The sequence below is a fragment of the Leucoraja erinacea genome, chromosome 12, assembly GCF_028641065.1.
Source record: "Leucoraja erinacea ecotype New England chromosome 12, Leri_hhj_1, whole genome shotgun sequence".
In the NCBI taxonomy this organism is placed as follows: domain Eukaryota; kingdom Metazoa; phylum Chordata; class Chondrichthyes; order Rajiformes; family Rajidae; genus Leucoraja; species Leucoraja erinaceus.
This window is the reverse complement of record NC_073388.1, coordinates 23,313,787-23,338,656: the sequence shown is the minus strand read 5'-3', so window position 1 is coordinate 23,338,656 and position 24,870 is coordinate 23,313,787. Positions and strand designations below refer to the sequence as shown.

Here is a 24,870-nt window from a genome sequence, read left to right as displayed (position 1 = left end):
TCCACTTCTCTAACCATTATTGCTTTCTTCAAAAACATACCTGATCCTGAGTGCTATCAAACCGCTGTTCTATCTTCAGCTTCCTTTTCTTCGCCATTTATGAGTACTTCCCATCAAAGCGTTGACCGTGGCACAGTACTGAAGTGGCCTTCATCGAAGTTGCCAGTGACAGCATATGATAGTGAATATGGTGAATTATTACTTCCAACCGATGGACTGTCAATGGCCTTAGATACAATTGGACACACCGTGCATCTCAGAATCTGTGCAGCCATCAAGTGGATAGGACATTACTCATTTGAGTCTTGCCATAAACTGTGCAATTCCCTCCATAAGGCTCTCTCTCCCTTTTCAAGAGGCAAGCCTGCAGATTTTGGGTTATTGGTCCTTTTGTGGCAGATTGTACTTGATTCTGCCAGCTGGGCATTCTCCATCTCTCATTTCATCTGCACCCATAAAAATCTGGCACAGATGGGAGGATCCAATCATTCTGGCCATCCTCATCCTAGCATCAGATACTGAAACACACTGGCAACAGCTTGGCTTCAGATAAATGCAACTGAGCCTCTGCCCCAATAACAACCTGACAGCTCAACAAGAGGGTGTTGTCTTATAATACATGACACTGGGACAACCTACTCCGGACCACACACACTTCATTTGGATGTTGTGCAGCTCCACAGTCGGTAGGTGTGAAGATGTACCCACGACACAATTACATTCGGAGTCCTCTTCATGAGCCGAAAAGATCTCTGTGATCAGTATAGATCCTTTAATTCCATTCACAGGACAATTTTCTCCGAGAGCAGAGCAAATTTTTGGACCTGTATATGTGACCAAGTACTCGCTTAAATGAAAAATGACTTCCTAAGCAAGGCACTTTTTTTCTTGGAGCTCAGCATGTGGCAACATGTTCATGAAAAGACTTCGCAGCTTGAATAGCTGGCAATGCTGAATTACTGTTCCATGGCAAATGCTCTGGATGTATATAGGAAAGAAGAAGTGCTTGGAGAATATATGTCAACAGACTGTCTCAGGGATGTGCAACTCTGCCACAATACCCACCTCAAGCCCAGCCATGGAAATTTAACCATGGAAATTTAACTATATTTACATTATCTGCTATCAATTCCAAGTTTGGACTTTTTCCAAAACATTTATCTAGCAGCGATATTATAAAACTGGCTGACTGTTCCCTGAAACAGTCCTACCATTCAGAACATTTCCAGCATTTTTCACCTATCTTTTTTATTTTTATTTTTTTATTTTATTTTATTAGAAGTAAGTACAGTCAAAGTGCCTAATATATATTTTCATAATACATTTTATGTACAACTTCTTTTTTTTATTTTTGTTACATTGAAAAAAGATTAGAATAAGAAAAAGAAGTTAGATAGAAAAGGATAGAAAGATGTGAAATATATAGTGTGTGAAGAAAGAAAACGAGTAAATGAAGAAAGTTGAGAAAGAGAAAATAGAAAAAATAAAATAAAATTAAAGAAAAAAAGGAGATCATTATTTATAATCTTGACCATCCCTCGTCCAGTCCTGAAACAGTTCTTTTACAATTGTGTTGCACCATATGATTCCAAAAAAAAAACGACGAATGGAGACCAGCTCCTTATGAATTGGTCTGATTTATCCATTAGGAGGAATCGCATTTCCTCAAGATGAGCGGTGTCCAACATACTTGCAATCCACATTTTAAGCGTTGGTATTGATGTACCCTTCCAAAATTGAAGTATTAATTTTTTTGCTATTATTAAACCAGTTAAAGAATAGATTTTGAGATGTGTTCAATTTATTCCCATCTTCCATTACACCAAATATAATCATTTCAGTATTAGGTTCCATTCTTATCTTGAATAATTTTGTAAATATTTCAAAAATATCATTCCAAAATCTATAAAGTTTTATGCAGGAAACTAAGGAGTGTGTTATAGCTGCATTTTGGGCCAGACATTTATCACAAGTGGCAGATATATTTGGATAAAATTTGTTCAATCTTGTTTTTGAATAATATAATCTATGTACAATTTTAAATTGAATTAGATTATGTCTTACATTAATTGAACATTTGTGAATATATATCAAGTATTTTTCCCATGTAACCTTCGTGATTTTTATCATTAGTTCCCGTTCCCACTCTTCTCTAAGTACCTCTGTCGATGGTAGGTCTATATTTAGAATACTATTATATAAATATGATATTAATTTTTTGTGTCAGCTTCAATATTCATTGCTTCTTCCAATACTTCAGAGGTTATTTTTTGATATCCTTGTATATATTTTTTCATGAAATCGCAAATCTGAAGATATTTAAAATATTGGTTGTTTTTCAATTTAAATTTTAATTGTAATTGTTGGAATGATAGTAGGTTTCCCATTTCGTACATATCCCCGATCCTTCTAATTCCGAGACTTTCCCATTGGTTATATGTCTTATCAATAAGAGATGGTTTAAATAAAGGGTTATTCGCAATTGGCATTAACAATGATAGATTTCTTAATTTTAAAGATAATTTTATTTGTTTCCAAATTCTTATTGTACCATATATAATTGGGTTCTTCTTATATATTGTGTTATTCAGTTTTTTGGGGGAGAAGAGGATCGTTCCTATATTACAAGGATGGCAATCCTCCTTCTCCATTTTTATCCATTCTGTCTGTTGGGTAGAACTATCCAACCAATAAATCATATTCTTAATATGCACTGCCCAGTAATAATACATAAAATTCGGAAGTGAAAGTCCCCCGACCTCTTTTGGTTTACATAAGTGTTTTTTTGTGATTCTATGTGATCTATAGTCCCAAATATAATTAGTAATATTAGAGTCTAATTTAAAAAAAAAATATTTTGGTATATATACCGGTATAGACTGAAATAGGTATAGTAATTGTGGTAGGAAGATCATTTTTATTGCATTTATTCTACCTAATAATGATAAGGGAAGTGTTTTCCAAAATGTAATCAGCGTATTAAGTTTATTTAATAAAGGTATGAAATTAGCGTTGAATAATGCTTTATATTTTCTAGTAATCTGAATACCCAAATATTTAAATTTTTCTGTTGCGATTTTAAATGGAAACTTCAATAAGTGTGTAGGTTCTTGAGGCTTTAATGTCATGATTTCACTTTTATTCCAGTTTATTCTATATCCAGAAAAAGACCCAAATTCCTCTATTAAGTTTAATAAATTTTGTATGCTCATTTGTGACTTTGTAATATATAAAAGTATATCGTCTGCATATAATGAGATTTTATTCTTTGAGTCCCTGGTATTATAGCCCTGAATATTCGGATGAATTCTTATACTTTCAGCCAGGGGTTCTATCATAAGGGCAAATAGCAGGGGTGATAATGCACATCCCTGCCTATTACCCCATGATAGTTGAAATTTTTGAGATAACATGTTATTAGTTAAAATTCTTGCCATCGGTTTATCATATAATAATTTTACCCATGTTATAAAATTCTCTCCCATATTAAATTTCTGCAGTACTTTATATAAGTATTGCCACTCTACCTGATCAAATGCTTTCTCTGCATCCAAAGAAATAATTGATATATCTTCTTCCTCTACTTTATGCGAGTACATTATATTAAACAGGCGTCTCAGATTATTAAATTAGTATATTTTGGGTATAAACCCCGTTTGATCAGGTTTATCAATTTACTAATATATTTGCTTAATCTTCTTGCTAAAATCTTTGCTAAAATTTTCTGATCTGTATTTAAAAGTGATATAGCTCTCTGTATGAGCCCAGATCTTCTAAATCTTTATCTTTTTTTGGAATAAGCGTAATAGTTGATTCTGTTAGTGTTTCAGGTAGTTTGTTTTCTTTAAAAGCGTGGGAGTATAAATTAAATAAATAAGGGGTCGTTATCTCATGAAATTTTTTATTTTACTATCTTCTATTTTAATTTTAGATGTATATAAGTATTGGTAAAATTGAGCAAATCTATTATTAATATCTTTAGGTAGTACAGGTATTAGTAAATCACCTTTCTCTGATTTAATTTTGGTTATAGTATTTTCCTTTTCTTGTTTTTTCAATTGGCGAGCTAAAAGCTTATGTGGTTTGTCACCAAACTCAAAATGTTCCTGTTTTGTAATTTGGAATAGTCTTATTACTCTTGCCGATAAAATTCGATTAAGTTTAAATTTCAGTAATATTATCTTATTGTGTTTATCTGTTGTGGAATCTTTAGCATTATCTAACTCTGTCTGATTTCTTGTTCTAACAACATTTGTTCTGTCTTATTCGTGTTATTTTGAAAACTTTGATATGAAATTATAATTCCTCTTATAAATGCCTTAAAAGTTTCCCATAATAAAGACGGCAAAGTACCTGGTGTAACATTTGTATCGAAAAAAAGTTTCATTTGTTGTTTTAAATATTGATAGCTTTGCACGTCATTTAAAATATGTGTATTAAACCTCCAAAAAATGTTTTTAACCGCCATTCCCTGAAATTTTACTGAAAATGTCAACGGAGAGTGATCTGAGATACTACTAATGTGGTATGTTGGGTTGTTTGTATATGGCATTAATTTCATATCCACTAAAAAATAATCAATTCTTGAATAAGTTTTATGTACCGAAGAGTAAAACGAGTATTCCTTTCCAACTGGATTAGCAGATCTTCATACATCTATTATATTAGTATTTTTTATATGTGTATTTAGAAGTTCGCTAGTCTTAGATTTTAAATTACTCTTCTTTTGTTTTGCTGATTTATCTAGATATGAATCTACAACACAGTTAAAGTCCCCCCCTATTATCACATTTTGGTAATTAAACTCTGATATTATGTCTATAATGTTATCAAAAAATTGGGGGTTATCAAAATTCGGAGCATAAATATTTATCATTGTTAATGTGGTTGCATAAATTTCTCCCGAAACTATAATATACCTTCCCTCTTTATCCGATATAGTATTCTTTAATTTACCCCTCTTAATTGGTTCGTTGGCACCCCTTATATTCCAACTACAAAATGTAATTCCTCCATTCTTTATTTGTCTATCGTCTTGCATTGTAAATCAAGGTAATATTCCTGAATCATATGGTGCAACCAAATACCTCAGAATTTTAGGAGTTGGGTGGTCATCCCATGTTATTAGATTTATATTGCATCTCCTTCTTGTAAAGTGCCTTAGAAAAAGAAAAAAAGAATGTGATATACAATTACTTTCAAAAAAAAATAAACAGATAAAAATCTTGATTGTGCTTTAAAAAAAAAGGTGCTATTAAGGTACCTAAGGAAAGATACCTTAAGGACGAAAATGTATAGACCTCCGTGATGTTGTTATACATTGAGCTCCTCCCCCTTGGTGAAGCCTCATAAAAAGTTACATACCGTTTCATATTTTGTCCAACTCGGTGAGCGACGTCTATTCTTGGTTCTTCCGACAGTTCAAAGACATCTTTGAGTAAATCAGTAACGAAAGTACATGCTTGAGATTCAGGTCCCTCTCGTCCTTCTTCTACTCCGAGAATCCTCAGGTTATATCTTCGAGTTCTTGCTTCCAGGTCCAGACATTTATCAGTCATTCTTCCAAGTTTTTCCACTTCAGTTTTCTGTGATCTGAGACAATCTCTTTTATCTCATTCTCCATGTCTTCCATTATTTCATCCAGCTTTCCGATATCATCCTTTACACCTTTAAATTTCTTGTTGTAATCATTTTCAATTCTGACACACTCTGATTCTAATCTCTTATCAAATTCCTTATACTGCTTTTTCAGTTGTTTTAACTCATTGCAAGTATTATCAATGTTTTGAGAAATTCTCTCCATGCTAGTCTCCATACTCTGCTTGTTACTCTCCATATGAGACTCCATACTTTGCATCTTTTCAAGTGTAATATTAATTGTAGCAGTCATATCTAAAAGCATTTGCTTTACCTCCTTCTCCTTCTTGTTTCCTTTTGTTGCCATTTCAAGCAGAGACCCTTGGCTGTAAGATTCTTCTTCTTCTGAACCTTCTTCTGTCGTTTGCAGAGTATCCAATACTTTCTCGAGCTGAAGGCTAATAGTATTTTTCTCTGGCGCCCTTGAACGATTATCACTGCTCATTTAAACATTTAAACTCTCGATTTCACCATTAATCTCCCCGATTTTCACGTCACCTTCTGATGATATCACCCTTACACAATACCAGGCGACTCCAGTGAGTTTTTTTTAAATCGGTGCTGACTTAAAACGGCTTTTTCACAATTTTTTACGGGGGAGAAGCTCAATGCCGTGCCTTAATACTCCATGACGCCACCGGAAGTCTCCCATTTTCACCTATCTAACGCTGTTGTAATTGGGAGATGGAATTCACCCTGGCCAGAAGATTAACAGATACCTCGGGTGCTGCTAGATCTGACATTGAGATACCCATGCCCATCTAAAAGATGGTATCGTGTCAAACTCATAGAATAAACTATTTACCGAGGGGTTGAAAAACCTTAACCCTTACCATTATCAGCTTATTCCAAATAATACTTGCACAAAGATAACAAGAGTGGAGCCAAGGGCCATGCACCAAACATGCTGATGCACATCATCTCAGTATGTTGCTGAATGACTCTTTACCATGGCTTCCAATCCTATGCAACACATCTCCCCCTCATATACAACTGGAACTAGTAACTAACAGGCTATTATTGAAGAATGGTGAGAACCCACGGTTTTTATTATACAATGGCATCTTTTATCCACCAACTGCTCGCCTACCATCTTCCCACCCAAATCATCCCATCCCCAGGTACATTCCCCTGCAACCACAGGAGATGCAACACCTGTCCCTATACCTACAAATTCTACTCCGTCCAAGAACCCTGACAGTCTTTTCAGGTGAGGCAGAGGTTCACTTGCACCTCCTCCAACCTCATCTATTGTATCCACTGTTCCTGTTTGGACTGCTATATATCGGTGCGACAGGCTAGGTGATCATTTCACTGAGCACTGAGCACCTACCTGACCCGGTTGCTAAACACTTTCACTCCCCCTCCATTAACACACTGACCTTTCTGTCCTGGGCCTGCTCCATTTGCAGAGTGAGGCCCAGCGCAAATTGGAGGAACAGCACGTCATATTTCACTTGGGTAGCTTACACCCCAGCGGTATGAACATTAACTTCTCTAACCAAGTAACCCTTGCTTTCCTTCTCTCCCCATCCCTCCGCCTTCCCAGTTTTCCGACCAGTCTTACTGTCTCCAACTCCATTTTATCTCTTTTTTGTTGTTGTTACATTGATCTATTCTACATTTTCCTTGATCTATTCTACATTTTCCTTACCCGTTCTTATCTATGTATCTCCCTCTCCCCTGACATCATTGAAGAAGGATCTTGACCCGAAATGTCACCCATTCCTTCTCCAGAGATGCTGCCTGTCCTGCTAAGTTACTCCAGCATTTTGTGTCTATCTTTGGATTAAACCAGCATCTGCATTTGCTTCTTACACCACATTATTGTTCAAGTGCTCTCCAGCCTTGCACAGTGCAAGATTTGGAATTTGCCATCACCATCAAAAAAAGCTGTCAAATATCTCAGTGTGCTCACCAGACATCAATCTACCATGCCATTAACAAACCTTGTCAATAGATTCTGGACAAGGCAAGGTTAATGTGGAACTTACCTCCACCTACAAAACAGCGTATCCAGACGCTTCCAAATATTTGCCAAACTACCATCAACACTTCACCAATATCTGAGGACCCAACACATTTGACCACTGCTGTACCACCAGTAGGATCACTGCCACTCAATTCTTCTCCTGCTTTTTGATAACTCTGACAGGGATTGAAGAGCAAGTGGCACCAGCAAAGAAGACTATGAAGTGCTGGTAAAGGGTGGCAGAGAAGCAATCGTGGAACTGTTTGAAATCAGTGGGCTGAGCCATGTTCAACGATTCATCCACAGACTTAAATGAATGCATCACAAATGTCACTGACTTCATAAGGACATATGCGTGGAAATGTGTGTAGCTACAAAAATAATTCTGACTCGTCCCAAACCAGAAGCCCTGGATGAACCAGAAGATTTGTAATCTGCTGAGGGCTGGGTCAAAGGTATTGGGTCTGGCGATCTATCATTATACAAGAAGGTTACGTATGACCTCTTGAAGGCCACCATGGACGTGAAGAGACATTTCCGTGCAAATCTGGAGTTACAGACAAATGCTTATCAGCTGTGACGGGTTTGCATATTATCACCTCCTTGAAGGTGAACCAGGAAGTAAAGGTAGCAACAACACATCACTTAGAAACATAGAAACATAGAAATTAGGTGCAGGAGTAGGCCATTCGGCCCTTCGAGCCTGCACCGCCATTCAAATGATCATGGCTGATCATCCAACTCAGTATCCCGTACCTGCCTTCTCTCCATACCCCCTGATCCCCTTAGCCACAAGGGCCACATCTAACTCCCTCTTAAATATAGCCAATGAACTGGCCTCAACTACCCTCTGTGGCAGAGAGTTCCAGAGATTCACCACTCTCTGCGTGAAAAAAGTTCTTCTCATCTCGGTTTTAAAGGATTTCCCCTTTATCCTTAAGCTGTGACCCCTTGTCCTGGACTTCCCTAACATCGGGAACAATCTTCCTGCATCTAGCCTGTCCAACCCCTTAAGAATTTTGTAAGTTTCTATAAGATCCCCTCTCAATCTTCTAAATTCTAGAGAGTATAAACCAAGTCTATCCAGTCTTTCTTCATAAGACAGTCCTGACATCCCAGGAATCAGTCTGGTGAACCGTCTCTGCACTCCCTCTATGGCAATAATGTCCTTCCTCAGATTTGGAGACCAAAACTGTACGCAATACTCCAGGTGTGGTCTCACCAAGACCCTGTACAACTGCAGTAGAACCTCTCTGCTCCTATACTCAAATCCTTTTGCAATGAAAGCTAACATACCATTCGCTTTCTTTACTGCCTGCTGCACCTGCATGCCTACCTTCAATGACTGGTGTACCATGACACCCAGGTCTCGCTGCATCTCCCCCTTTCCCAATCGGCCACCATTTAGATAATAGTCTGCTTTCCTGTTTTTGCCACCAAAATGGATAACCTCACATTTATCCACATTATACTGCATCTGCCAAACATTTGCCCACTCACCCAGCCTATCCAAGTCACCCTGCAGTCTCCTAGCATCCTCCTCACAGCTAACACTGCCCCCCAGCTTAGTGTCATCCGCAAACTTGGAGATATTGCCTTCAATTCCCTCATCCAGATCATTAATATATATTGTAAATAGCTGGGGTCCCAGTACTGAGCCTTGGGGTACCCCACTAGTCACTGCCTGCCATTGTGAAAAGGACCCGTTTACTCCTACTCTTTGCTTCCTGTTTGCCAGCCAGTTCTCTATCCACATCAATACTGAACCCCCAATGCCTTGTGCTTTAAGTTTGTATACTAATTTCTTATGTGGGACCTTGTCGAAAGCCTTCTGGAAGTCCAGATACACCACATCCACTGGTTCTCCCCTATCCACGCTACTAGTTACATCCTCGAAAAATTCTATAAGATTCGTCAGACATGATTTACCTTTCGTAAATCCATGCTGACTTTGTCCAATGATTTCACCACTTTCCAAATGTGCTGCTATCCCCATCTTTAATAACTGACTCTAGCAGTTTCCCCACTACCGATGTTAGACTAACTGGTCTGTAATTCCCCATTTTCTCTCTCCCTCCCTTCTTAAAAAGTGGGGTTACGTTTGCTACCCGCCAATCTTCAGGAACTACTCCAGAATCTAAAGAGTTTTGAAAGATTATTACTAATGCATCCACTATTTCTGGAGCTACTTCCTTAAGTACTCTGGGATGCAGCCTATCTGGCCCTGGGGATTTATCGGCCTTTAATCCATTTAATTTACCCAACACCACTTCCCGGCTAACCTGGATTTCACTCAATTCCTCCAACACCTTTGACTTCCAGATGAGCTCACTGTCCTTCATGCATGCTTTGAAAGGGGAACACAGAGAGATCTAAATGAACCTCCACACACGACAACCTTGTCTTGAGTATTCAAGAGGGTGAATCCACACAAAGCACTCGACCCAGACTGCATCCATGGCCAAGTACCAAAGACCAACTGTATTCGATATTCAAGGACATTTTCAACCTCTCTGTGGTCTGAGGTTCCCACCTGCTTCAAAATGTCATTGATCGTAATGGTGTCCAAGAAGGGCATAGTGACCTGCCTCATTGACTACCATCCGATAGCTCTTACATCCACCGTAATGAAGTTCTTTGAGAGTTTGGTTATGGCATACATCCACTCCTGCCTCAGAGATGAACTGGCCCGTATCGCCACAACAGGTCAACAGCAGCTACTATCTCACTCATTGGTCTACTCTGTTATGGACCATCTGGTTTACAGAAACATATGTTAGGCTGCTGTTCATTGACTACAGCTCAACATTCACCATCTTCCCTCCCAAGCATCACCAAGCTCTATGTCCTGAGCCTCTCTACCTCCCTTTGCAACTGGATCCATGACTTCCTAATCAGCAGACTACAATCAGTTGATTAGTAACATCTTCTCACTGATATTCAAATCAGGTGCACATCAAGACTGCATGTTTAGCCCCCTGCCTTACTCTTTTACAACCAAGACTGTATGACTAAGCACAGCTCCAATATCATCTACAGGTTGCTGATTACATCACTATAGTTGGCCCAATTGTAGGCGTGAAAAGTCAGCGTACAATAGAGATATAGAACACCTGGTTGGGTGCTGCCACAAAAAACGCTTATCAACATCAACAAAACCTTGCAACTGATCGTTGACCAGAAAGGGAATGTCAGGAGACCACCGACCAGTGTTTATTGATGGGTCGGCAGTGGAGTAATTTATTAGTTCCAAATCCCTTGGCATTAACATCTCGGATGACCTGTCCTGGGCGTAACATATGGTTGTGATCGTGAAAAATGTGCACCAGCACCTCTACTTTCTTAGAAGTTTCAAGAGATTCAGCATATTACCGAATACTCTAATAAACGTCAGCAGATGCAATATAGAAAGTATCCTGATGAGTTGCAGAATGCAATTTCAACACACAGGAATGCAAGTGACTGCAGAGAATGGTGGGCTCAGCCTGGTTCATCACAGGCAGGGACATTCCTACCATCTGATAAGTTGCTAAGCATCTAGATGAGGTACTGGCTTAAGAAGGCACATCCATCTTCAAGGATCCTCACCATGCAGGCAATGCCCTCTTCTCGTTACTGCTGTTAGACAGATGGCAAAGAAGCCTGAAGCCTCACACCACCTAGTTCAGGAACAGCTATTTTCATGCAACCATCAGTTCTTGAAGCACAAACATAATTCTATGTCCGCATTGGCACACCTCTTGCATTATCACGTACTTGTTTCTTAATTGTGTATTTTTGTATTAATATCTTGATTTTGCATGGTCTTTTACACATCAAGCTTTGAATGTATACATTCTGTTGATGATACAGGGTATATGTACACACAAGGGGAATGATATCTTCATTTGCTGTAACCCCATTTAAACGCTCAAATCAAAATCCGCACCCCGTAGCTTCACCAGAAGTGTTACCACATTTCAAATCAGACTTCTCCAAGGGAATTGTTCATAGTGATTCATACTATTCCTTGGTAGTCCGAGGGACACCAATGAGGTAGATAGTAGTTCAGGACTGCTCTCCTACCACAACCTGAGAGCAGTCTGGAACTATAACTACCTCATTGGTGACCCTCAGACTATCCTTGATCTGACTTTGTTGGCTTTACTTTCCACTAAACGTTATTTCCTTATCATGCATCTATACACTGTAAATGGCTCGATTGCAATCAAGTATTGTCTTTCCATTGACTAGATAGCACGCAACAAAAGCTTTTCACTGTATCTCTGTGTACGTGACAATTCAATACACTAAACTGAAACTGATCGAAGTGATGGTTATCCCCCCTTCAACACATGATGACGGCAATCAGAATGGGGTTGGTTATCCTGGAACCAAATAAAAAAAGAAAAAAAAAAGATAAACAAAATTTTCTCAGTTCTTTACCCACAGAGATAAATTGCAACAAAGGACTATTTTATAATGTTGGACTTGTTAATCCCACAAAAGAATCGGATCAGCACCTCTTCTTCTTTTATCCATAACACCCAGTTACTGTTCGTGCTAAACCAGAATTCCATTTGCTCTTATGGAAAATATATAGCAAAGACAGCAGGTAGTAGTCAGTTGAAAAAATCTTAGTATGGTGTAACATTGGTTTTTACAATGAAGTATGCCTTCAAGCAACAGGAAAATCACACGAAAGTCACATTTTATGAAATCCTAACATGGCACAAGGATCCACAAATATGTTTTCATTCACAAACTCATTTTACATAAACCCTTACATAAAAAAGCTTATTTGTTGAATATATTGAAAAGGAGGTTTTTGATTAGGCCATGAAATTTATAATTGAAGGCGTCAGCAATTGTCAATATTTTTCAGAATGAATCGAGGTCTTAGGTTTAAAATCCACTTGAGAAATTGTGCACATGATTTGGGTCTGCCACCAGCAGAAGTACCTGCTTTAAGGCAAGACAAAATCATCTACCTTTTCAGGTGGCTACATGAGATTCCATGGTATCATTCCAAAACCATTCAACGCTTACCTTGAACAAATGTCAATGAAATTAAGTTATGTGATTGACATAAGGCTGCTTATGTGCTATTGTTGTGTACAACTACCTGTTTCTATCATGTTACTACAGTGACAGTGTTGGACATAATTGCATACTAAAAGGCTTAGAAGTCGCAAAATGTTATTGATTATGGGGAAAAGGGTGTGATTTGGCATATTAAAGTTCTGAGCTACATAAATGCAACCAATATATGAAGAAAATACTAGCACTTAATATGAAACAGCATTTTTTATTTAATTATGCCTCAGTTCAGAAGTTTACAAGATTAATACCTGGAATGAGAGAGTTGCTTTACAAGGCAGGTTGGAGAGCCTAGCCTTGTATCCACTGGAGGTTTGGAGATTAAGAGGTGTTTGAGAAAACAGCAGAGTGGATGACCTGCAAAATAATTCTAGAACTTAAAATCATGTTTCAAAATAAGGGTTGCCTATTTAAAACAGGGATGAGGCTAAAGTCAGAGGTTTGTAAGCCTTTGAACTTTCTTCCTCCATGGTAGAAGCAGAGTATTTGAATATGTTTTAAGGTAGAGTGTTAATGGATTATTGATGAATTAATAGAATGAATGGTTACCATGGGTAAATGCGACTTCAGAGTTGAGATTCGAGTCAGGTCAGATCTATTTCATTGAAATAGAATTGCTTCCATCTGTTCCTAATGTAGATCTTTGTAAATTGATTAATAACTTTAATAAAGCAGAGGAAAATTCATGTTGGCACAAAATGTTAAGAGTCTGAAATAAAGTGCATCAAAAACCTGAGTGACAATAACAATGTATTAGAATAATCTGTGTTTCATATTCTGAGCCATAAAGCAACACAATGCCAACATTTAATTCATACCAAATAGGGACTGAGGAAATTAATTAAAAAGTAATCAGTGCTCTGAATTCCAAAGTCCACAGCAAAGATGAAGTTACAAAGCTCTGCATTTATAGAGTTTAGTTAATATTCATTTATTGGATTTCAAGATTTGTTTGACTACTGCAGCATCGTGTGGTAAAAACAGCATTGATTACATAATCATGTAGACTATCGGAAATTAGAAAACCTAAATATTTCAGTAGTCTAGCATCAACACATTTTGTTTATAGAAAATATGAGATGAATCCTTCGTAAAACAAAGGGGGAACATTGAAACTTACTGATTGGTGAAAGGTCTGGATAGAGTGGATGTAGAGATGATGTTTCCACTAATGGGAGTCCAGAACCAGAGGCCATAGCCTCAGAATAAAAGGATGTATCTTTGGAAATGAGATGAAGAGGAATTTATTTAGTCAGTGGGTGGTGAATCTGTGGAATTCATTCCCACAGATGACTGTGAAGGTCAAGTCATTGGGTATTTTTAAAGTCCAGATTGACAGATTCTTGATTAGTAAGGGTGTCAGGGGTTATGGGGAGAAAGCAGGAGAATGGGTTTGGAAGGGAAAGATAGATCACTCATGATTGAATGGTGAGGTAGACTTGATGGGCTGAATGGCCTTATTCTGCTCCTAAAGAACTTCTGAAATCTTTTATGTGTACTAACTGTATTACCTTTATGATATTAGACTGCCAATATTAGACTGCCACGAATGAACAAGATTAAATTTGCTCTTAAAAAAAAACTTGTTCTCATTTAAAAGTGATGATATGGCAGTCCTATCAAGTCTATCAAGGCTCACATCCAGGTTTTCCTAAAAGTAGCTGAGGATAAGGTAAGAAAGCTAACTGTTTTCAGAAAATCGAATCTTCCCTCATTGTTCTTCATTTATTTTGTTCGCAGCAGAAGACATCTTTGTCACCATCATTTAAACACAACCAGTTACTACTGAATCTGTGCCTGGATCCAATCATCAAATGACCATGACAAACACTGTGGTGTCTTTTACACTTCTATTCATCTGCCTGAATGTCATCACTCGTGGTCAGGAAGAACCTTCCAAAAATACATCCACTAGGAATTTTATTACAGACAACCTAAAGCCAAACAGAACTACTTTTTCAAGCCCATCAACACCTACTGCTATTCTGTCGTACACAAACAAATATGAACATCCAACCAAGAGGCCCTCACAGAAAACGTCTGGGTCTTCAGTTCCTCCGATGTGTACTAAACAAACAGAAATACGACACGCTTTCAAATACATCAATTCTGTGGTCTCCTGCATGATCTTTGTGGTGGGAATCATTGGAAATTCTACATTGATCCGAATCATCTACAAGAACAAATGTATGAGAAATGGACCAAATGTCTTGATTGCCAGTCTAGCTCTCGGAGATCTTCTCTACATCCTGATAGACATCCCAGTTACCGTTTACAAGGTATTACAGAAAGAGAACAGGGGCAAAAACGACTCTTTGATGTACAAAGAGCATGGAAAATTTTAGTTTTGTGATTAGATACATGATATCTACGTATTCAAGAGATAAATTAGATACTACTTAAAAAGGCCAACCTATTCTGTGAAAAAAAAAGGACATTTCTAGTGTATGTCTGTGAAAAGCAAATATCTTTCCCTTCCACAATACATTTTAAATACTATGATTAAGCTTTCAGGATGTTCTGGTTTGAATAATAATTAAATTGTTCATGTTTATCACAAAAATGAAAGCAATTATGAAGAACTATATGCAGTTAAACGTGCAATATAAGCCAAATCACACATAAAGTACAAAACCAAAGATAATTTAATGCATCAAGCTAATGTTAATGCACACCAAACTGAATCAACTGTCCTATAAAGACATTAATACTGACCTATAAAAATATTACTATTACATAACGTCTGAAGAAGGGTCTCGACCCAAAACGTCGCCTATTTCCTTCGCTCCATAGATGCTGCCTCCCCCGCTGAGTTTCTCCAGCATTTTTGTCTACCAAGACATTACAATAAGCACTTTTATGCAACTGGTTATTATGGATATTCAGTTTTTTTAATCATTTATGGCAGAGACCAAGTATGTGCATAATACTAGTGAAACAGAAATACTGCAAAGCTGAGTATTCAGTATTTCTTGATAAATTCAGGATTTCACTCTTATGGGTCCAAGCATTGTCACGGGTTTTATGCTGTGATGTTTCATCCTGAGACCATATCTCTCCATAATCTACATGTTACTCTAGTTGGCATTATCCACAACAAATGCATTTGTCATACTCAGCTAAACCTCGTATTTGACATCAGAATAATGTCATCCCCTCCAACTATCCGTGTAATATTAAAAATAAACTGCTGGGAAACTCAGCAGATCAGGCAGCACCCAGTGTGGAGGACAATTGTCAGAGGATGTTTCAGATCAGGACCCTTCTTCATACATCCCAATTACAAATTCTAAGCTATTTCCAAAATAGAGAAAGGCAAAATATGGCTTTTTAAAATGCAAGGTGGATACTTCCCCCCAAATGTTGCTATCTGATTAAATGTCATGAACAAGTGTACACTCAAGGAATAAATTAGCTACTATTTAAAAACGGCTAAGATGTTCTATGAAAAGAACACTTCTAGGGCACTTGAAGAGCAAATATCGTTCCATAATAATGAAAGGTCCCAACTCAAACTGTCTTCTGTCCATGAACCATTCAGTTTCACCAGCAGTTTTTTTTTCTCAATGTTTCAGCATCTGCAGTCTCTTGTATATCTATGTTATACTGAAATTCAACTACACCGATATTCCCACAAAATGCCAGCAAAACAGTACTTACAAACATCTTTCTTAAAAAAGCATTTGACAATGTCTCTCAAGGTAGGCTGATCCTGAAGATTACAATGCATGGAATCCACCATTGTGAGACGGTCATTTGGATTCAGAATTGGCTTACTCATAGATGATAGAGAGCAGTAATATAAGGGTATAATACTGGCTGGAGGTCTGTGATCACTGGAGTTCTGCAACGATCAGTACTGAGACCTCTGTTGTTTGTGTTATATGACTTGGATGACAATGTAGATGGATTGGTTAGTAAAGTCCCTGTCCCACTTAGGAAACCTGAACGGAAACCTCTGATGACCTTGCGCCCCACCCAAGGTTTCCGTGAGGTTCCCAGAGGTTTTGGTCACTCTCCTTAATGGTTGAAAGTGGTTCCCGCGTAGTCGAGGCTTCTTCTATGTTCCTGCGATTATTTCAACAAATTCAAAACCGGCCTCGACTAAAAATAGGTTGCCGTTTGGTCGAAGCCAGTGTAGTGGGGTCGCTATTTACTTACAGGCAGTCGAAGGCCATCTCCTTCCCTGACCTGCCATTTTGATTGGCTCATTGGAGTTTTCAGCAAAGATCCTATAGTGACCTATAGGATCTTTGGTTTTCAGGACCAAGAAGATCCGCCGGAAGGTAAAATGCCCGCTAACTTTATTAAACTTCTTACACTGTCTCCACTCCTTCTCCCCCCCCCCCCCCCCTTCTCTCCCCATATCTCTCCTTCTCTCTCCCCTTCTCTGTCCTTCTCTGTCCTTCTCTCCCCTTCTCTCCCTCCCTCACGCGCTCTCTAAATGACTTACCGTGCTCTGAGGCAGCCGTTTACCATCCTCTTCATCACGCAGAAAGCGCTCCTCTGCTGTCCCTGGCCCCCACCTTCGCGGTGTGTGTGTGTGTGTGTGTGCGTGCGTGCGTGCGTGTGTGTGTGTGTGGTCGGAAGCAAATATCCTGTAGGATCTTTGGTCAGTAGATGCAGCTCACGTCTCGGTCGTGGCTTTCCAGGCGAGTGACCAAAACCACTGGCGACTCATGGAAACCTTGGGTGGGGCGCAAGGTCGGCAGAGGTTTCCGTTCAGGTTTCCTAAGTGGGACAGGGGCATTAAGTTTTTAGACAACACCAAAATTGATGGAGTTGTGGAGAGTGAAGAAGGCTTTCAAAATACACAGCAAGATATAGATTAACAACAGATACGGGCAGAAATAGCAGATGTAGGTTCATCCAGAGATGCGCTAGGTGTTGCACTTTGGGTGTTCAAATGTAAGGGGAAAGGTTACTGAAGAAGGGTCTTGAACAGAAAGGTCACCTTTTCATTTTCTCCAGAGATGCTGACCCGCTGAGTTACTCCAGCTTTTTGTGTCTATCTTCAGTTAATGGCAGACTCTTACTAGCAATGGCAGAGAGATCTTAAAGTCCAAGTCCATAGCTCTGTGAAAGTAGCAAATACACAAGGAGGTAGAATGGTAAAGAAGACATTTAGCATATTTGCGATTGGAGTATTGCGTACAAGACTGAGAAAGTCATGTTACAGATGTGAAATCTGAGTGATGTTGAATAGTCTGGGATGTGCTGAGCAGGCCAGGATATACAAATGAAAATAGGGGGAGAGGAATAGCAAATACAAATGGTCAAAAAGGACACAAAATGCTGGAGTAACTCAGCAGGTCAGGCAGCATCTCAGGAGAACATGAATAGGTGATGTTTTGGGCTGAAACGATTCTTTAGATGAATGGCCGGTCTTGATACAAACATAAAGTTATCTAAAGTTGCAAAATTCAATTTTGAGTCCTGCAAACTGCAGCGCGCCCAGATGAAAAATTAGATGTTGTTTCTCGAGTGTTGCTTCAGATTCAAGCATCTATTGTTTGTGACTTCCAGCATTCTGCTTATGTTTGAATTCAGCAAACTGCCAAATTCTGATTTGCAAGTCATTATTTTCAGTTTGAAATATTGTTGATGCTTAATCTTTATCTGCCATCAAAATCTAATACATACCTCATCAAGCTTAAGACTTCTTCACTTCTGTACTTTCCTTCATAGTTTCCCTTGCCTCAACATCTTGAATCGTCAGTATGTCACAATTCATGATTCCACACACTGGAGCAAGTTTTGGCCTCAATGTCCATTGGCTTCTTATGCCCGAGTGAAATCTTTATTCCCACTTTTCAAACCTTCCTGGAGTTTAATCACAATGACCTCCGTACCATATTCTTGTCACAGCCTATGGAAAACGTGTTACTCTTCCAGTATATCAAAACGACTCCTTCAACTAATACACCACCACCTTCTGAATCTTCTTCAATGAGAACTAATAGCAATGAGAGCATGATCATTTTGAACCAATTAAATTCTACTACTCAACGTGTTCCACGGTATCATTTCCGAGTAAAATAGCAGCAAAGTGTTTGCACATCAGGGGGGTGCATACTGACACAGAACTCGTATGTAGTGATGTTGGCAATTATCTACTAATCTTTTCCTTTTAAGAAAAGCGGGCTACAATTTCGGCAAACGCCATCAAAGCAATTTTTGAAAACTGCAATAATGCAGTTTAAAATTGAAAAAGACTGCAGCTATGGTGCAGTGGTGTGGGAGGGAGCAAAATGTTTGGGTTGCTAGGTGGGACGCATATGAAGAAGTTGCCTGCCCTGGATCAAACTCATTATCAGTCAATTGGCCAACTTTTGGAGTCATAGTCATAGAGTGATACCGTGTGGAAACAGGCCCTTTGGCCCAACTTGCCCACACCGGCCAATATGTCCCAGCTACACTAGTCCCACCTGCCTGTGCTTGGTCCATATCCCTCCAAACCTGTCCTATCCATGTACCTGTCTAACTCTTTCTTAAAAGTTGGGATAGTCCCAGCCTCAACTACCTCCTCTATCAGCTTGTTCCATACACCCACCACCCTTTGTTTGAAAAGGTTAGCCCTCAGATTCCTATTAAATCTTTTCCCCTTCACCGGGTGGAGCCAGCAATTGCTGCCTCGCCAACAGTCTGTCTGTCCCTTCCTTCTTTGTTGTTTGTGTTAAATGTATGTTTTTAGTGTTCTTTAGCTTGTTTTATGTGGGGGGAGGGGTTGGGGGAAACTTTTTTAATCTCTCACCTCGACGGAGATGCGATTTTTTTCGTATCATATCTCCGTTTGCACTGCGGCCTAACATCGAGGAGTTGGTGGCCTTTGCTGGAGACCGACTTTGAGAGCTCCACCGCGGGTGCCTGCAGGACTTAACATCTTGTAGCCCGCGATCCCTTTGCCAGGGATCGACTTTGGGGCTCCAACCATGGGTGCCTGCGGACTTTAACACCGTGGAGCTTGCGGTCTCTGGTTAGAGACCGACTTTCGGGAGATCCAAGCCGCAGGAGCTTTGACCACCCCGATGGATCTGCAGGAGCTTCGATCGCCCCAACGGATGGTTCGACTGCCCCGACTGCAGGAGAATAAAGAAGAAAAAGCTTGGACTTTTTTGCCTTCCATCACAGTGAGGAATGTGGGGAATCCGCTGTGGTAGATGTTTATGTAAACTTTATGTAGTTGTGTGTCTTGTTGCTTTTTTTTTGTATGGCTGTATGGTAATTCGCATATCACTGTACCTTAATAGGTACACATGACAATAAAAGACCTATGAAACCTTTGAACCTGTTCTCTGGTCCTCGAATACCCTACTCTGGGCAAGATACTCTGTATCTGCCCGATTTGTTCCTCTCATGAAATCAAAAATTCATCTGTCTAAATTTGTGCATTTACCCGATCTATTCCCCTCATGAAATTAAAAATTCAGCTGTCTAGATTTTATTTGATTTCTCCAAAGTCATGCGTTTTTCTAGTTAACAGGAAGAGGAAAAGGTAGTATTTTACTCGTTGACACTGCCAATGATTTTTTGTATGCAACTATTTGAAAATGGTCAACATTTTCTTGGATAGTTTATTGTGTGATGTCGGAACTGTAAGTGCATTTCGTCTTCAGTACATTCAGGCCCAAGAATAAAGCTGCAGCAATCTTAGCATCCTGACATCATAGAACAAACTCTCAATACATTGACTGCTTATTCAACGTAAACAGTAATTCTATTTTCTTCTATTGTTTCAATGTTTTCAACTTCATAATCGCATTCAATTTTCTTTTCTTTTTAATAGCTACTGGCAGTAGACTGGCCTTTTGGAGTTGAGGTTTGCAAGTTTGTACCATTTGTCCAGAAGGCATCTGTTGGTATCACAGTCCTCAGTCTTTGTGCACTGAGCATTGACAGGTATAAAATGTTCCCAAAATGTTTTCTTTTTTTTCATTGTTCAGACAATTAAATGGAAGGTATATATATTACTGTGATGGTCACTTGTTTCAATAATTATTACTGAATCTGGTTAAAAACGCATCTTTGAATTGACAAACAGTTTACATGTTTGGGTTAAGTGCCCATGCTCAGTTCCAGATATTAGATTGGGCAGTTTGGAATCAAAGCTAATAATTTTAAGTAACCATCCCAATTATTTACTATTAATAATAATTGCTCATCTTTGTGAAGTCACTAAATGTTACAAGCTCTGGGTCTATCTGCAAATACAGCTTCAGTAAAATAGAACACTTGCTCTTAAAATGCATTTATTGTCAATTTCCTGAAACATAAATATGTCTCCCATTTTATCCATCCTTCATGAAGTACACTGAAACACTGAGAGACAGCTAAGAAAACGACATAAATTTTACTGATCTTGGGAATTATCATTTGCACAGATCATGTCAATATTACAGGCAACGGACCTACTTAACCACTCTGTGGTATATTTACAAAGACTGAATTTATAAAAAAAACTACATGCAACTATGGACTGAAAGTTGAGAGGGCTATGCCATCTTTGCAAAGTATGAATTAAGACATTGAATTATGTATGAAGCTATTTAATATTTTGCAAAAATATAGGCATTGATCTTCTGGATGTAATAACAGTTCACATTCTTCACAAAACTGAATGGAACCATGAAGTGAGCATGTGCAGCTAAACATACAAAACAGGAACTTCTTTTCAAACAGAAATTACCATGAGATGACTGGTATTTCACTGACAGGCTGAGTGACACTTTCTTGGAATTATAAAATATCTTAAATGAGAAATTATCAACTTGTCATGGGTTTTTTTTTATTTTTTATATTTTATATAAAGGTATCGAGCTGTGGCCTCCTGGAGTCGTGTCCAGGGCATTGGCATTCCCTTGAAGAAAGCTTTGGAAGTGACAGCCATTTGGTTGATCTCAATTATTTTGGCAATTCCAGAAGCTATTGGGTTCAATATGGTTTCAATTAAGTATCGTGGACAAGACCTTAATGTGTGCCTGCTTCACTTGTCCCAGCCATCAGGATTCATGGAGGTAAGAGTCAATGTAAAAAATGTTCACATTTTAACATTTAATTTACTTGATCAAGTACAATAAGCAAACTGAAAAACACAAAAATGATAACCAATTTGTCATAAATGTGAATATTTGGATTGTTTAGTTCATTATCATTTGTCATATACATGTTAACCTGGATGTGGGAAAGGGAAGGATAAAGGAGGTTTTGAATACGTCTTAAAAATAATACAACACAGCTCTGTCAAGAGTGTTTAACTCTCATATGTACCAGCAATATAACAATTGCTGCAGCTTTATAGGCCCATTAATGCAAAACAAATATACAATAATCAATAATACAATAAATTAATTATCAATAACCAGACCATAATAGTGGAAAACCAAGTTCATGGTGCAATCAAAATAAAGTCTATTGCAGTTCAAAGTTGCTGATGTAATGGTTAATGTTATACAGTGTTCAAGAATCTAATGGCTGCAGCAAAGAAGCTGTTCTTGAACATGGAGTTCATGATTTTTAGGCTCCTGTATCTTCTTCCCAATGGTACGAGACAAGATCATGGCCAGGATGATGTGGATCTTATGATACTAGCTGACTTTTTGTGGTAGCTGCTCGTGTAGATCCCTTTACCTGTAGGGAAGTTGATGTCCGTGATGGACCAAGCAATGTCTACCACTTTCTGCAGCCTCCTCCATCATTGCCAAGTGTTCAAGTTACCAAATTAGACCATGATATAACCAGACCATGTTCTCTACTGTGTACTTGTAGAAGTTTGAAAGCTTATTCGGCGACATGCAATCCTCTGAGGAAGTAGCGGTTTGATGAGTTTTATTTATTATTGCATCAATATACTTGGACCCAAAACAGATCTACAGAGATATGCACAGCCAGGGACTTTCAAAGCCACGGTCCTGCCATTGAAGACAGTTTCTTGGATCTCTGGCTTTTCACCTCAGAAGTCAACTCCTTGGTCTTGCTAACATTGAGACCAAAATTGTTCTTGCACTAATCAAATTATCAATTTCTCATATCATAATAGAACTCCCATACAGTGGCTAAAACTAATTTTCAGTTATTTCCCCTAACCATAGAATAGTTTGTTGATTCAAATAATGAATTGCAGTTCATGGAGTGTTTAGAAAACTGTTGATTGCCCATTATAAACTCAAACTATTTGAACTGTTTTTTTGTACAGTTTTACAAAAATGTGAAGGATTGGTGGCTCTTTGGCTTTTACTTCTGCCTGCCTCTGGCTTGCACTGGTATATTCTACACTCTGATGACCTGCGAAATGCTGAACCGAAGAAATGGGATGCAAATTGCTCTCAATGATCATATAAAACAGGTAATGCAACAAAGTAGATGAAACAAAGTAGAAACAACACAGACTAAAGTAAGCAGGAACCGAAAGCCTAAAAACCCTCCAATTGAGAATCTAGAAAATATTTATCTTTCGAAGGATGGTTTGGACGAAGTCCATAACCTTTTATTTACGCATCCTTTGATCACACTGGAACAGAAAATGAATGGCTAAACATCACTTCTTTGAATTTAACCAAACGGTAAGTTCCATCAAGTATACGGCAACAGGCCATCTGATAAAAGGAAACAACAAATTATTCCCGTCAGCTGTCTAACCCCCATTACATATTTATTCTCCCTCCCCCCTCCCCGGCCTCCAGGTTCCATCAACCTATTTAACCTTCTGGTGTCCTATCTTCCCCACTGGTTACACCTGCCTATCCATCCCCTATTGGGTTCCATTTATCAGAATCCATAAACCACAGCCCTGCAGACTGCACTTATTGTGTTCAAGTCTTGGATGTTATCTCATCCCTCCCCCTCACCTCTTTGTACTGGTATGTTCCTTCTATGCTCTCAGTCCAGATGCAGAATCTCGATCCAGAATATCAACCATCCCACTGCTTGACCCACTGAGTTCCTCCAGCAGTTTGTTGTTTCCAGCTGTCTAACCAAGACCAACATGTCCTTGAATTAAAAATATCAACACGAGAACAATACTTTGCCACTCTAAACTCTAAATCACATACTAGCAGTACAAAGACACAATTAGTTGTCACTATGGTCATGCTTATTCAGCGATTGAGATTACAACGTTAAAAGGATTAGTCCTCCATATTAAAAAAAACTGTTCAGAACTTGTATTCATCTAATGGTTATTTGCGTTATGCCACTACAATTTTAGTAAGTTATTACTTTAAAAGAATAAACCTAGACATAGACAACTCAACATTAAGTAATTATCACATTGCTCTTTAACTTTTCACAGCGACGTGAGGTAGCCAAAACAGTTTTCTGTCTGGTGGTTATCTTTGCCATGAGTTGGCTCCCGCTGCATTTAAGTAGGATCTTGAAGAAAACTATTTACGATGAACAAGATCCCAATAGATGTGAACTACTCAGGTAGGTTGATGATATCTTTTAAAAGTTGCTCTCACTTCTGTTTTGTCTGACATAATGGATTTTAGTTTTCTCAGTTTAGGCACTGATAAGAAACATAATAATCAAATAATAGCAAGTGTACACATATGTATGACTCAGAAGCTTCTACAGACATTTCAAACCATGATACATTTCAGAGTTGCGCCCCACACATCCAAAATATTTTAAATAGGATAGTTCATTGTAATTACTTGCTTTTGTGCAGCAAGTGCAGGGGCCCAACATAACTGTCACACTTATATTTTCCTAATTAGCAGTCACTGCTCCCAAAATGGAATACCAATTTTTCATATCCCCTGCAGCAAAACAAAACAGACTGATAACCAAAATACACTTTACAAACATAAAATTAATTTAAGGATACACTGAATGGGATACTTGTGAGCTTGAAATAATTATGGAACAATGAACCACACAATCCTGGAAGTTGCAGGAACAGCTCCACAGCGCACTCCAGAGGTCTCTCTAGAATTTAGGAGATTGAGAGGGGATCTTATAGAAACTTACAAAATTCTTAAGGGGTTGGACAGGCTAGATGCAGGAAGATTGTTCCCGATGTTAGGGAAGTCCAGGACAAGGGGTCACAGCTTAAGGATAAGGGGGAAATCCTTTAAAACCGAGAGGAGAAGAACTTTTTTCACACAGAGAGTGGTGAATCTCTGGAACTCTCTGCCACAGAGGGTAGTTGAGGCCGGTTCATTGGCTATATTTAAGAGGGAGTT

The 24,870-nt window shown here is 38.6% G+C and overlaps 1 protein-coding gene across 2 annotated transcripts in view; it reads left to right on the top strand.

Moving 5' to 3' along the window:
- The window catches only part of LOC129702179 (endothelin receptor type B-like), a 33,489-nt gene that overhangs the window by 1,948 nt on the left and 6,671 nt on the right, over positions 1–24,870 (top strand). The window contains exons 2-6 of one of the 2 annotated variants that reach the window (XM_055643804.1): positions 14,432–14,967; positions 20,475–20,587; positions 21,498–21,702; positions 22,881–23,030; positions 23,976–24,109. In XM_055643804.1, coding sequence (XP_055499779.1) covers positions 14,503–14,967; positions 20,475–20,587; positions 21,498–21,702; positions 22,881–23,030; positions 23,976–24,109 — 1,067 coding nt within the window. In that variant the 5' untranslated portion in view covers positions 14,432–14,502. Of the gene's footprint in view, positions 1–14,428; positions 14,968–20,474; positions 20,588–21,497; positions 21,703–22,880; positions 23,031–23,975; positions 24,110–24,870 lie in introns of both variants that reach the window. The other variant, XM_055643803.1, reaches the window with a different exon arrangement.